Source organism: Trachurus trachurus (assembly GCF_905171665.1).
Source record: "Trachurus trachurus genome assembly, chromosome: 14".
In the NCBI taxonomy this organism is placed as follows: domain Eukaryota; kingdom Metazoa; phylum Chordata; class Actinopteri; order Carangiformes; family Carangidae; genus Trachurus; species Trachurus trachurus.
Window position 1 is genome coordinate 29,360,522 of NC_139903.1, and position 15,552 is coordinate 29,376,073.

Genomic DNA, 15,552 nt, shown 5'->3' on the forward strand with positions numbered 1-15,552 from the left:
TTGTATTATTCCAACTACTCATATTTGATGGTGCGATGGTTCAACTTCTTATATTGTTCATGTTTTCTAATCAAACTGTAAGGCACTTTGAATTGCATTTTATTTGTTTGGAAGGTGCTTTAATATACAAATAAAATGTGATCTGATTTGATAATTAACTGTGCTGATATACTACACACTGCAGTAAGAAAACACAACTACCTAACATCAGGCGGTACCTTTACTCTGCTCTCCAGTGAGCTGCTGCAGCATTGATGATGCACTATTGAAGGCTGCTTCAACGGACTCACTGTACAGAATCTGCCTTGATTACATATCAGTAACACTGTACAGTAAATAAACTGTACAAAAAATATATGGTGTAAGCTTGTGGTAGAACAGTGACAATCATTGTAGTGAAGCATTAAAGGGATAGTAGGATTTTTTTTTTAAAGTGGGGTTGTATGATCTACAAATAGCCCCTAAGTACTTTAATTGCAGTAGAAGACTCTCTGCACTCCTCCTGTTAGCAACGCCAGCCCATAGCCCTGCCCAGAGATTTACAACATACAGTGTTGTGAACAGACCCAAAGAAACGGCCTATTTTCGTGGCCTAAAAGAGGTTTTATCTGAAAAAAAAATACACAGGTCCATTGTTCGCTATAATATAATTTTTTCCAGCCCCTCAAAGTGCAGGAAAAACACAGTTTTTATTTGGACCTAACCAACTCACGTATCCCTCCGCCCAGCGTTAGTGCCCACCGATCAGCAGTTGGTTAGGTCCAAATAAAAACTGTGTTTTTCCGAACAATGGACCTGTGTTTTTTTTTTCAGGTAAAACCTCTTTTAGGCCACGAAAATAGGCCGTTTCTTTGGGTCTGTTCACAACACTGTATGTTGTAAATCTCTGGGCAGGGCTATGGGCTGGCGTTGCTAACGGGAGGAGTGCAGAGAGTCTTCTACTGCAATTAAAGTACTTAGGAGCTATTTGTACATCATACAACCCCACTTTAAACAAATGCTACTATCCCTTTAACATAGTGTCTTACACCAGAGGTGCCCAGTCCGAATTGTCATTGATGAGTCCATCAACCCCTCCCTGACCCTCTCATCCTCCAAAATGAGAGTAGCAGCAGTAAACCAGTCAGTAACAAGCTGGTGCCATCGGGGCAAACTGGCCTCCCACCAGCTCAAACTAAAAAGTCTAGATGCTTTCCTTCAGAAACCCCCACCCACCCCTCCAAGCTGCTCTCATCTCATCCACAAGGCTACAACCTTCTGATGATTTACAGAACGGTTTCCCTCTCACTATAATAAGAAAAAGAAACTGCAATTACTACTAATAATACAACATTAAAAGCCCAAACTAGTGCTACAGTAGAGACGTGTTGGTGTGTTTTCCCACAGTGCTGCTGGGTGGTGTGTAGCAGCAGCTGAGAGCTGCTCACATCCAAACACACACATCTCTATAACTGCTGCTGCACTTGAGATGAAGCGTCAGTGTCTGGTGTGTGGGAGAGAGCTGGGCTAACATCCATCACATCTGTCCTCACATCTGTCCTCTCCTCCAGCACCAGGGTCAAGTACTCACATTAATGCAAAACTAGTTCAGACCAGAATTTGAATGTCAATTGTCAGAGACCAATTCAAACGTCTTAGCTGTGTTATCATCTGCTGCTCACTCTGGGCAAGGCCCTCTGTGCTGTAGCGAGCTGAAGGGAAACACAACAAGAAGCCTTGAGAGAAGACTGCTGTGTCATTATGGTCTGTGTGTTTTTCCTTTGAGGGCAGTGACGATAGTTGTTTATATCTGAAAAGAACAAAAAGCTCCAGCAACACTTGTCCTCCACCCTGCAGCCCAGACCGCCTCGCTCAAACCAAGTTCTTCTTTTCACTGTTTCCTGTTTGGAAGTTGGTTAAGTGGTCCTCATTGTGATGCTCCTACTCTGCTGCTTCATTGTTTGAGTATCTGTCCATGTGAGTGGCGCCATGGCGACAACAAATGAGACGTTTAAGCAGTTGGTACAGGATGGACTAGGGATGGGCATTTCGAATAATTTTCTAACCGAGTATCCTAACCTTGTCGTAACCGGGTAACCGAATACTGTAATAAAAAAAAATAAAATGACGTCATGTCTGACGGACAGAGCGCAGCCGGGGCATAAATGCGCTCTGACCGTCAGACAGTCCGCATTACTGACACGCAGCGTCAACAGACAAAATATCAGGTTGATAATAAGAGTAGAGACTGGAGTTTAAGATGCACATATGGGGCAGATGTGCATCTTTATGCCGGGGAATAAATGCGCTGCATGCGCTTTTTTAAAAATCATTAGCGGTGCTTATTTATTAGTCCACACTACATGTTGGTGCCTTTGCTCCTCTCTGCCTCGCATCGTCTCAGGAAATAACTGGGGAGGTTTCAGAATGTTTGTAAACTGAAAGCAGATTTTCTAACAGACTTGATGACACCTGTCGTCTCCCCGACGGAGGGAACCACCACAGATTCTTGTAAAAGGTTTGAAAGTCCGAGGCCCGATCCAAAAAGGCTTTTACACAGCAGAAAATCACGTTGCTTGATCCGAAACTGTTTAACACTACAAAAAGTCGAACCATGGCATGATGATGTAGTTTGATCCGACACTAGACTGTTGCTCTAACGTAACCTAGGTTAACCGGATAATAAATTCATAACCGGATAGCAGATTGCCTACTCGGGTACCCGGGTACTCGGGTAACCGTGCACATCCCTAGTACTGACACTAAATATCACTTACTCACAGGGGAGCACATCACTTCTTTAGTGAGTTCCTCAGATGAGTACCAGCAGATAGTCTTTAGATATTCTTTTAGCTTTTTATTCTGTATTCCTGCATTTTCATGTTTGTTATTGTTGTGTATTTTAATTGTATTTATTGATAGGCACCTTGTAACGTTTTGAAAGGTGCTCTATAATTATTATTAGGCTATTATTATATGTCTGGGACTAGGCTTGTGCCGATCGGCTACCTGATCCTCTATTAGCAAATGAGAGGACGATCAACAATGTTTTTTTTTTTTCTCGTTATAAAACACACACACACGCTGCAACAGCTGTGCAGCGCCACATCCACTGTCCTTTGGATCAGCTGATCAGCACATCTTCATCTCTCTGTATAGGACGTGCAGCCAAACAGCAGCTGAAGACAGAAGGACAGCAAAGACTCCTCTGACTGGAGAGCGCAGTGCAGCGCTGTCCTTTGTTGTTTTTTTACTGACTGTCAGGTTCTCAAAGGCACGACGTGGTCGACATACAGTACGCAAAGTTACACATTCCTAATTTTCATCGTGCATGCATCGTACCTGTTCTGTGCACCCCTGCTTATTCATATAGTTCTCGTTGGGAAAGATGAAAGTGGATGAAATTAAACGGGGAAAATAAAAAGTGACAGAAGGATGGTGGTGATGCTGTGGTGTGTGTGTGTGTGTGTGTGTGTGTGTGTTGTACATACAGCGTTTAACAGAGCCTCGGGGCTCCTCTCCTCCTGCTCGGCTGCAGCTCTGCAGATGGCTCTCTCCGTGTCCTCCTGCAGGTGCTTGGAGTTGTTGGTGGGCGACGGCTGCTCCATGTACTCTGGTTCCTGCTGGGGGACTGCAGGACGGGGACAGCACCGTCAGAGACATGGGAGGACATGCACACTTCTCTACATTACATCTCTTTGTGTCAAGGATTTTTATTTTATTTTTTTTTAACTTTTTTTATTTTCATTCAGCCCCACACCTTCCACATCACATCACCCGGTCCCACCCCGCGCCATCGTCCCCATACACGTAGAAAAAAACAAACAAAGAAAAAAAAAAGAGGAGAATGCTAAATATCAAGTCATGAACAGTGACAGAATTCTTAAATGCTTTTACAGCCGAGTAAACAAAGGGTTCCAGAGGTCATGGAGCAAATGACCCTGATCATATTTTTCCAATGTTATTTTCTCCAAGAGTCAGAGTCTAAATGACTCAAGCTGATAAGATCATTTAGTAAGTAAACGCTAGGGGATAACTCAAATTCAGGCCTTAAAACAGATTTTGTAAATAAGTGAATCATATTCCAGAAACTATTTACTTTATCAGAGTGCCAGAACATGTGCATGAATGTTCCCTGTTTAATTTAGCATCTTAAACAGTTTAGTGAGCTTTCTTTCAAAATGTTCTGCTTTCTTACGGGGGTCAGATAAAATTTATGAATGAATTTATAATTTGTTTCTTATGTCAAAGAATTTGTAAATGATTTTTGAGTTTGTGTCAAAGCAGCAGCGTGCAGGAGCTGACTGGTAAAATCATCCACAGCGTTTAATAATATTCATGATTGTTATTTCAACATTCAGGATTATGATTCAAGTATTTTGGATTTTACTAAAGGTTGTTCTATTTTTCCTTTTATTTATCTATTTTAATACTTTAGCCTTTAATCTTCTTCTATGAATTGTATCATTTTAGTTCTGCTAACTTTTTAGTTCCTTTTATTTATTTGGTTTTACCCAGTCTCTTCTGTTTCTTCACAGAAAATTGCTGAGAGTAAGATAGCGCTTCCGTTGCCTTTCAAGTGTGTGTGTGTGTAGTCGTGTGGCTTTTGGTTTTACTTCTGCTTTATTTTGTTTGCTTGTATGGTGTGAAGCACTTTGTGCTACATTTGATTTGTGTGAAAGGTTCTCTCTATAAATAAAGTGTGTGTACAATAATATCAGTTCAGTTTCATTTCATGTTCAGTGAGATACAATCCATCAGACTTCTCACTGTGGAATTAAGCTAATAATCAAATATGTATCCACCATAATGTGAGTTCTATGGGCTGAAGGCTGAATGTGAAATATTCTACATATTAATGAACTCAAAAGAGTTAAGAGTCTTTTTACAACAGTATTGATTCTTTCTATATTCTACAGAGTCCAGACTGTGGTGACTTGAGCCTGACCTGTGTTGTCTGGAGGGCTGGACTCGATGCTCATTGGCTGAGGGGAGGAGGAGGATGTGGAGGTGCTGTACGCTGCGGAGGTAGCCGCGGCAGCAGCGGCCGCCGCGGCCAGCGCCAGCTTCTCCTGCTGGGCCTTGCGGGCCTGCAGGGTGTCCCACTCCACGATCTCTTTGTCGAACAGCTCGTTGTCCTCCTTCACGTACTGCTTCAGGTCTGGAGGTAGTTTGTCCATGCCGCTCAGGATCTGGCCCGTCTCCTTGTCAAACTCCTCTGCAGAGACAATGAAGATGTTTAGATGAAACATCACAGTCAGAGGAAAGTCATGCGTCATCAGAACATACAACAAACCAAAATAACTTCTACACTTTTGTTTAGCTGAAATAAAAACAGAGGTAACAGAATCAGGAAAACCAGTTCATTTAAATCAGAGAATAAATTGTCTTTATGGATCACTGAGCCACCAGTTAGCATGTGAGTCACATGCTTCATACATGTTCTGAGACAGTGTTGAATAACATGAAACGTTATGCTGTACACAAATACATATTAATTGTGGTAGGAGTTTTGATGTGGTCTTATTGTGTGGAAGTCTGTTAGAGTGAATAGTGTAACCTTTTGTACCCTGGTAGATGAACCATCTGTTGGAAGTGAGAATGACCAGATGACCACAAGAGGAACATAGGACGTATGACAGTATGGTATGATACCTGGAAGGTAATACCTGAGAAACATGTGTATGTATCTTGATTGCTTTATTGCCTGTATCTTATCTTATGACAGTAAGATGTTTGCTAGAGGCTTAGATTAGATTAGATTCACCAGTCTACAATTCGGTTCGATTCGATGATACGATGCATCTCGATGCATCACATCCTCAATTTTCTATGTTGCCACAGGACATGTCTGTATGATGATACAAGTCAGCCGTGTAAAACTCAAGGATGTGGAACATTGAAACATCCTGAATGCTACTGTATGAGTGACATCATTGAACAGCTGTGTAGTTCGGTTGCAGCATCGTCTCCAGGTGTGTTGATGACAACAGGAGAGGAGATTATAAACTAAAAACGACACATTGGCTTGTTGGTATGGTAACGGTAACAGGTGACTGTGTGCAAACCGCTCACATCACTGAAACACTCGATGAAATCTCCCATTAAACACGCGGGGCAGTTTGATTCCACCCGTCAGTCCCTTTGCTGCGTGTTATTCCCCCCTCTCACACTCTCTCCCCCTCCCCGTCTCTCTCCAGCTGTCCTTTCAAAATAAATGCATAAAAAGCCTGGAGAAAACTGACTCGTGAGCTGGTGGCAGTAAGAAGTTTAGTGGTGGCAGCTGCCACCAAATTCTCTATGCAGGAAAAACCCTTTAAAATAAAATGTCTCTGCATGTGAACAACATCATCAAACTTGAATTAATTATTTGAATTTAAACTTAACTGCATCGATTCAGAATCGTCCAATTAAGAATCTCGATGCATCTTTGAAATGATTATTTTCAGCACCCCTCATAAGAAGGAGCTGCAGCCACTGGTCAGTGGCAACGAACCTGAGCTACTAGACTTCTGTGTTGTGTCCCTCTCTATAGACAATTAAATCATTGTGCATGATATTTCATTGGTCTTGGTTTTTTGAGTCCCAACAGGCAGACCTAAACATTTCCACAACAAGAATATAGTATGTTCTCTGGTGTGCTTGATCATGTGCTGTCTAACTTCTCCTTTTAAACCTAAAACCTGCTGTTTGAGCTTCAGACTGACTGTGTTCTTTCAGCTTCGTCTTTTAACTAAAGTTAAGCCTGTCCTCAGTAGGCGTGACCTTCAGATGGCAATCCATGCTTTTATTAGCTCTAGATTAGACTATTGTAATGCACTGTGCATTGGAGTCAAGCAGTCTTCACTGTCCTGTCTCTGATTGGTCCAGAATGCTGCTGTAGGTCTTCTAACTGACCCTGTCCTCTGCTCCCTGTTCGGTCCAGGACTGTTTTGAAGCTTTTAGTGTTCATTTTTAAAGCTCATTCATTTTTAAAGTCTCACTGCATCATCTCTGACAGAGAGCTTGAAGTCTCCACAGCTCTGCACAGCTCTCTGCTCATTGGATCAGCTCCTTTTAGACGTCCTCATTTCCAGCCATAAACATTTGGGCGGCGTTTGGCCGCCCCCAGATATTGGAACGCCTTCCCCCGGATTGATGTACTCTGAACGAGCAGGCACTCTAGTCCAAACAAGTCCAAAGACCAAAGACCCATTTATTTAGAATGGCTTTTAACATCTAATTATACTGTGACATCCTCCTCTTTTATATGTCTCTGTATGTTTTTAATGTGTTTGTTTTATTCTTGCGGTTATCTTAATTCTTCATATCTTATTTTGTATCTTTTATCCATATAAAGCACTTTGATCATCACTCCAGATGTTGTAAAGTGCTACATTAAGAAACTTTGATTGACTGACATTCATAGGTCATGTTGACATTCTATTTCATATTTCACATTATAAACAGACTCAGTCAGAGTGTCTGAGAACATGTCAACTGTGTGCAGGTGTGTGAGTGAAAGCAGCACACACACACAGACGTGTAACGGTGCGTTCACACCAGAAGCGTCATGAGCGACTACAGCTGCAGATCTATCCTGCAGCTCAGTGTCCTTCTGGCTGAGCAGCTGTGCACTTTACAAGGATGACCACATACTGTCATCCATGTTTCACTGTGTGTTATTCATTACACTCTGTATATGAATCAAGAGACATCAAACAGCTCCAGGAAACCAGAGACCACAATTCTGAGAGTTTCCTCCATCTTTGTCTTCTGTTTCCCTCTTCTTTTGTTTCTCTTTCAATTCCTCCCGTCTTGGGAATCCCAGTCTGCAATTGGCTGCTTCATTTGCATAAAGTTGAGTTTATTTCAACTTCAAATTGAAGCTCTGGACGCTAATATCACGACACTTGCCGCTCTGGACGCTTCTGGTGTGAAGGCACGACAAGGCAAGGCATCTTTATTTATATAGCGCATTTCATACCAACTCAATGTGCTTTACATAAAGACAAAACATTTAAAGGTGTACAGAAATGGCCGTTTGTCCTGTTTGTCGCGCCGAGTTGTCACGAGCTGCAACACGAGTTTACCCGAGTAAGGAAAACGAATTTGATTGGTCGTTATCGAGCGGGCGGGATATTCAAATCTTGGGGCGAGACCGAGCTCCGTGTGTGTGTGCGTGTCTCAGACGTTTGAATGACAGATGACGGATCCAATATCAGTGGCTGGTGAATCGTGTGCAGGCTGACGTATAATCCGTGCGCCTGCATTATCCAATGCGGGAAAAAAAATTCACACTTTCATCCCGGATTTACTCAAAAATAGAATTTTGCACAAAGTTTGGCCTACAACGTCTGATAGATGAGTTATTACATTAATTTTATGATCCAGAGTGGGCTCAAATTCAATTTTCTTTTCTGTACACCTTTAAAAAGAACAGCATAAAAACAAACAATTAAAAAAAAAAGAAAAACAATTTTTAACATTAAACAGAGTTAAAAGCAGGAGCAAAGAAGAATAAAAAAGTAGAATAAAACACGTACCTTCTATGAGGAAGGGCTTCTTGTCGTTGATGTACATCAGACAGTAGGCACTGGCGTTGCGGTAGCCTCCGAACGAGTCTCTGACCAGCTCCTCCCAGGACGACTTGGTGACGGAGATGTCGTTGTACTTCATCCAGCAGCGCTGATACGGGTCGTAGATGTAGGCCCAGTAGTGGCCCGCGTTGGCCTGGCCCTCGTGGACCAGGACCGCGTGGAGCCGGTACGGCACCTTGGACAACACGACACACAAAACAAGATTTAAAACGCTGTGGGGAATGATGCGGCTTCGCTATCACAAATCAAAGTGCTGCTCACCTGCATCATAGATTTGTCAGAGTACATGAGCTCAATGGTTCTGTGGATTCTGGTTATGCTGCCCTGGAGATCTGATGGGAGAAAATAGTGTACAATCCATTAGTGAGTAGGTACACAAGTCATTTTTACTGTGGGAGACTGTGATGGAGACATGAAAAACACCTACCGCGGGTGTCGTTCTCCACCTCGCTCCTCCAGCGGTGCAGGCAGCCCTCCAGCACCCGCAGCTCCTCCTCGGTGATGTGGCGCGGGGCCGGGTGCATGGGCAGGTCGGGGGGGAGGCGGGACTGGGTGAAGGGTTTGTGGATGGGGACTCTCTGCTGCTGGGCCGAGCTGGGAGATGGAGCAGGACCCGAGGCAGGACCGGAGCTCTCCGGGGGGGGCAACGAGTCCTGCTCAGCTGTGCTGTGGAGCGACAGAAAGACAAAGTTAACACAGACAAGTTGATCAAACTGCTGCTTTTTTAAGGCTTGTTTAACCTTTTAGTTTCAGTTTCACATACGGTCTGTTGTTCTGGTTCATTCCTGAATTCAAACACTCATGGGCAGTGATGGGAAATACAGCATTAGAAAATAACGGCGTTACTAACGGCGCTACTTTTTTCAGTAACGGGTAATCAAAAAGTTAGTGACAATATAATGCGCCGTTACTTGACTCAGTCACAAAATAATACACCTGTTAAAGGGACAACGAGGAGTTTCTATTTGGTTATAAAAAAGTCTCACGTTAATGTGGATGAATCTACGTTACCCACACTTGTTAATGGCTCCATTTTCAATAAATATATCGTTTTGTCTCTATTGTTATTTTGTTATTATTAATGGTGGCGGAAATGCTGGTTGAGCCGACCAGCTTTCCTTACTTTCGGTTTCGTGGCGAGTCATGAGAATAACGCCGCTGAATCACCGTTTATGGTCGGAACTACGACGGTATCTGATCGTCTTTGAACCTCTGACTTTAATTCTTGATGAATGAAAACATGAGTCTGTCTTGTGCCGGTTAAAGAATTTCACGGTGCGCGGAGGCTCATAAATGTAGTGTGAAAACGCTTCGCTTTTCCAAAACTCCTCGTTGTCCCTTTAAAGTGTACGTTATATAGCCTACACATTTTTTTCAACAAGTCTGAATTTTTTATTTATTTATCTGGAACTAACCAACTCACTCCTTTCAATTAGTTGTAAAGGTAGTTTAAGTGTTTATTTTAACTTGCACTGAAGGAACGTTTCCTGATGAATAAGCTTTACATCGATACCAAGATAATTCGGTCACTATAATCCATCCATCCATCCATCCATCCATCCATCCATCCATCCATCCATCCATCCATCCATCCATCCATCGTCCACCGCATTATCCGAGTCCGGGTCGCGGGGGCAGCAGTCGGAGCAGGGATCCCCAGACTTCCCTCTCCCCGGACACTTCCTCCAGCTCTTCCGGGGGGACCCCAAGGCGTTCCCAGGCCAGCCGAGTGACGTAGTCACTCCAGCGTGTCCTGGGTCTTCCTCGGGGCCTCCTCCCGGTGGGACATGCCCGGAACACCTCACGAGGGAGGCGTCCAGGGGGCATCCTATACAGGTGCCCGAGCCACCTCAGCTGGCTCCTCTCGATGTGGAGGAGCAGTGGCTCTACTCCGAGCTCCTCTCGGGTGACAGAGCTCCTCACCCTCTCATGTCCCTAAAGCCAGAGTCGTCGTCCGGGGATTGGGTCGCCGGGGCCCACTATAATCGAGATGTTAAATTTTCCATATCATTCCATCCCTAGGTTTGTGCAGTTTGCTGAACATCACCTGTAGTATCTATTGGAACACTGGTGCGATTAGGGCTGGCTTTACAAAACTGATTTTTCTATTCATATCAGTCTTCATTTGAAAGTTTATATTGATTCAGGAAATTCTTTGATTGATGTTTTTATATTTTTCAGGCTTTTTATTGCCTTTTTAATCGATAGCACAGTGGAGAGAGAGAGACAGGAAATGGGGAGGCAGAGAGGAGGAATGACATGCAGGAAAGGGCCGCCCGATGCGGGATGCAGTGAAGACTGTAGCCTCAACATGGGGCGGCAGCTCAAGTGAGCTAAACGCCGCTCCCTTAGATCCTTTAATGTATGTCACTTCCGCTTCGCTGCTGTTTACATTTTATTGTGTCCATTCACTGCTGAAACGTTCACACTGACTGCAGTACTTCAATTATCACCCATGTCAAATAACAAATAAATGTGCATTCATGTAACTGCTTTTTGACTGTAAATAGTATTATTTTTAATAATGCACCAGTCAGACAGTTCCATCTTTATACAATTTGCAGCATTAGTTCTGTGTCAATCTCTTTTAATATCCAAGCAAAATTGGTATTAATCCTGAAATATCTCTAAATGAATCAATATCGAATGGAATTGAATCAAAAATCAAATTAAATCTGGACCATGCGAATCAGAATGGATTTGATTCAGTAAATCAGTAGCGATACCCGGCCCTCGGTTTGATCAGGTCAAACAGTGAAGCAGGTTTATGATGACAGGAAGATGAATGTGTTGCTGTCACCCGTCTCTCTGTCCCTGCTCAAATCAAACCTCTTGTGTCGTCATGACGCTTACCTTGGTAGAGGCAGCTGTTGTCCTGTTGTGCCACCAGGGGGAGCCGACGAGTCGATGTCCTCCACTGGGGAGGTGCACACCGGCTTGCTGGAGGCGAACTCCATGGCGTACTGAAGGACATCCGCCAGAGGAAACCTCTTGGGGCCTGAGCCGTAACTCAGATACCTGAGAGGAATCGGAGAGCAGAGGATCAGAGGACGAGGAAGAGGACAGGAGAGACAAAGAGAGGAGACGTTGTTGACGGGGAGCTGCGTAGTGCGTACCTCTCCAGTCTCTGCTGGAGCAGCGTCAGATGCTCCTTCAGCCTCCTGATCTCTTCCCTCTTGATCCTTGTGATTTCCCTGTTCCTGTCCATGTATCTGTGGACACAGAGATCACAGCGCAGGTGTTGGTTTCACACAGATCAGCAGTCACTCACAGCGGAGCCAGACGAGCGGTTCACTAAAGAACAGCGGTAGTACAGTATTTCATTCACCTGTCCATGTAGAGCATGGAGGGGAACTCCAGCTTGTTGTGGATCTTCTCTGGACGCCCCAGCGCTTGGTTGAACTCAAATCTCGACAGCTCAAAGGTCAACACGGGAGGGAGTTCTGTGAACCAGTGCTGAGAGGAGACAATGGGACATTGAAATTAATGATCAAATTTGACATTTTAAAGGGATAGTTCAACATTTTGGCAAGTCGATTCATTACCTTTAACTGTCGGTGCAAGCTGTTTTTAGATCGGCGGGGCAGAGACGTGAGCTCTGCAGGGTGCGCAGTACTTTCCCCTTTCCCTCATTAAACTCATCAAATACACAATCCAACAACTCCAAAACGGGACAAGTTGTGATAATGGAACGTTATTAGACAGAGTTGTTTTTGAGGCAAATGTGTAGCCGGGACTACATTCCAGACACAGCTGCTGGGTGGAGTGATTTCAAAAGTGAGTAGTTATGAGTATTTGCTTCATGTGTCGTAATGTTACAAAATTATACGTTATTAATTCATAGCGTGGTGAATGTGCAGGTCACAACTTCTTCAGAGTGTTTTAGAGTTGTTGGATTGTGTATTTAGTTTGATGAGGACGAAAATGCGAAAGCACCGTGCGCCTCCATTACGTTAGCTGAGCATCTCGCATCTCTGCCCCGCCGATCCAAAAACAACATGCACCGATAATTAAAGGTAATGAACCTACTGCTATGACGATAGGGATTATGGCAATAGGCGAATTTGCCAAAAATGTTGAACTATCCCTTTAAATGTCATAGCAGCCAATGTCCATATCAATGAATGGTATCTGAATGTTAGATGTGACTGTCCTGTTGGTTGGTATGGAAGAGGTTCCCCTGGGAAACCCTGTACATCCACATGATGTGATGATGTGGAGCATCACTGCTGCCCCCCCCCTCTCCCCCGCCTGCTGCTCCTCCACAGGGCTGGCTGCCCATCTGAGTACTTACCTGGTAATGAGCTCCTCACAGCTGCTGTGGGACATCACTGGCATGACTACACTGACCCAGAGGTCAAGCCCAGAATAGCACAGGTGTCACATGAGGGCAAGGAGGTCAACCCAGGCTCCAGCACACAATCCTATATGATGCTTCTCTTCTATTGTGTTGTATAGGTACTGATTCACTACTGAGTTCAATCCATCTGACTAGCCACAATGCTGGTAGGAAATTAAAACTCCATACTCCATACTCCATTCAGATAACAATTGTTATTCCAGTTTTTTTTTTCCACGAACAACTCCATCCCATTCACATTTTCTTTTTCGTTCACTTGAAAACTCAATAAAAACTATTTGAAATGAAAAAAAAGAAAATGTGACTTCAGTTTTGACCAATGCACTGCAAAAACTCAAAGTCTTTCCAAGAATATTTGTCTTATTTCTTGTCAAAATGTCTAATTTCTAGTCAAAACTAATCTCTTTCCACTTAAAATAAGACTCATCACCTAAAAATTAACTTGTTTTTAGATCATTTTCACTTGTTTCAAACTAATTTACACTTGAAATAAGTAGAAAAATCTGCGAGTGAAAGCAAGTTTTTTGTGCTTGTATTAAGAAAGAAAAACTTGCTCCACTATCAGATTTTTCTACTTATTTCAAGTGAAAATGTGTTTGAAACAAGTGAAAATGATCTAAAAACAAGCTGCTTTTTAATGTGATGAGTCTTATTTTAAGTAGAAAGAGATTTGTTTTGACTAGAAATTAAATTTTGACTAGAAATAAGACAAATATTCTCGGTAAGATATTTGAGTTTTTGCAGTGTGCTTGTTAGCAATTGGAAAAAACTGTAATGACCCCATCGGCTGGTAAGTGACCTGCAGGCAGCATCGTGTCGTACATGCTAACCAGATGAGTAGAAGGTTAAACATCGACAACAAAACAATGTCATTTCTACATGTAAATTCCTTCAGAAACCTAGATATAGAAACTTTGGAAGCTTAAATGATCAAATACTTTTTAGAGCCTGTTTACACCCGTCGTTAAAATGAGTCCTGAGTGATCAGATCACAAGTGGACACAAATGATTTGCCCTAAATACAAGTCCAACCTCTTGCCGAAGTTTCATCCACATTCCTTTCCTAATGTCAACGTTAACGCCTCCTGCTGCGTCTCAGACAATTAATGCAGGACGTTGAAGACAGCGCGTCCATGTTTGAAGAAGAAAAAATGGATGTTGATAGCATACATGGTTGGTGTTCACAAGGCAACAGTTTCTAAGTCCAAAAATGTAAACAAACACCATGTTTATGTGTGTTAACTGTGCACGGTCCTTTGCAGCTGATGTGAAAAGGGCAGAATGTAAAGCTGTTGCAATGTAAAATGTTAGAGACAGGTGTGATCTCATCACTCAAGATGCATTTTAACTATAACGGCAAATATCTAAGGAAATCCATGTGTCTGATCCCCCCTCCCTCTCCACCACAGCCTCATAACGCTTGGCTCTTCACCGAGGTCACGTGACTGTTAGTTATTGCTTGTGTACGTCTTAGATTTCATCTGAGGGGTTTGCGTGACTTCTAAAAGTGTCTCTGACCTCTTGTCCGGAGCGGGCCGAGTTCTCGGCGGAGTGCAGGGACTCGATCTCTCCCTCGATCATGGCCGCCTCCAGACACTCGTGCAGATCCTTGAAGCCGTTGACCTGCAGGGGGTACTGGCCGAACATCTCCGTGTTTTCAAACTTCTTACCTGTCGGACAAAAAGGGCACAGGATGAGCTCCGAGCGGCCGGCTGAAAGGGCTTTTTGAGAGCGGAGAAAAGAGGCAATAAAAGGAGACACTTTCACAGCCGAGGTGATTTTCACTTGTAATCAGTCGCACAATCGCAACTGCACAAATGGCCGCACGGATCTGCCCGCACCAATTACTGCTGAGGAGACCCCCTTTCACTAGAATAAAGACAAGAAGCAGGAGGAGAGGAGCTGCTAGCGGACACACACACGAGGCATTGAGGTCATTGTGTGAGCAGCAGAGTCCACTGGCTCTGGGCCAGTATTGTCATGCATAATAAGTGCAATGTCAATCAGCCGTCAAGGTCTTCCACAATCAATGCAGCCACTCTCCATTTTTTTTTTTTTTTTACACGGACTACATCTCATTAAGACAAGGTCACCTTTCATTACCGGGGGCAAGAACTTGCTGGCTGTCTGGCTGCTGTAATCAGGGCCGTCCTAATGTTTAATCTCTCTCTGATTCTCTGGCTGCGCCGCGCTCTTTTCGCTTGATGTGCTTTAATTTAACGCCCGCTTCTCACCTTCCAGGACGCCCACAGCCAGGAAGCGACCGTAGAACAGCTCCACCATCGGGTTCTTTGGCTTCTCACCCTCCCTGAAAGCAAAACAAAAATTAAAAAAGTGTTGACAGGTTTTAAATGAAGAATGAATAGCTGTGTTTCCACTGTAGGAACTTTCCCCAGGAACCAGGAACCTTATAAGGAACTATGAGCGTTTCCACCAGAGGAACCAGGAACTCCATTTTCAGTTCCGGGGTAAAACATTTTCCCCAAAACAACAGTCCTGATCAAGGGGTAGTACACCCTGAGGTGGTTCAGGAAGTTGGGGGTGTGGTCTGTGTACTGGACATCTCTGATTGGATGATGACTTGCAGCGTTTCAACCAGTGGTATATTCAACTCCAGCTACAAGCCCACTGTTT

At 43.7% G+C, this 15,552-nt stretch overlaps 1 protein-coding gene across 2 annotated transcripts in view; it reads right to left on the reverse strand.

The window, feature by feature from the left end:
• The window catches only part of usp25 (ubiquitin specific peptidase 25), a 48,586-nt gene that overhangs the window by 13,109 nt on the left and 19,925 nt on the right, over positions 1–15,552 (reverse strand). For both annotated transcript variants that reach the window (XM_083987144.1, XM_083987145.1), the window contains exons 9-18: positions 15,153–15,226; positions 14,437–14,588; positions 11,887–12,014; positions 11,675–11,770; positions 11,412–11,576; positions 8,986–9,224; positions 8,820–8,890; positions 8,505–8,733; positions 4,928–5,197; positions 3,471–3,610 (exon numbers count right to left, since the gene is read on the reverse strand). In XM_083987144.1, the coding sequence (XP_083843270.1) occupies positions 3,471–3,610; positions 4,928–5,197; positions 8,505–8,733; positions 8,820–8,890; positions 8,986–9,224; positions 11,412–11,576; positions 11,675–11,770; positions 11,887–12,014; positions 14,437–14,588; positions 15,153–15,226 (1,564 nt within the window). The remainder of the gene's footprint in view (positions 1–3,470; positions 3,611–4,927; positions 5,198–8,504; positions 8,734–8,819; positions 8,891–8,985; positions 9,225–11,411; positions 11,577–11,674; positions 11,771–11,886; positions 12,015–14,436; positions 14,589–15,152; positions 15,227–15,552) is intronic.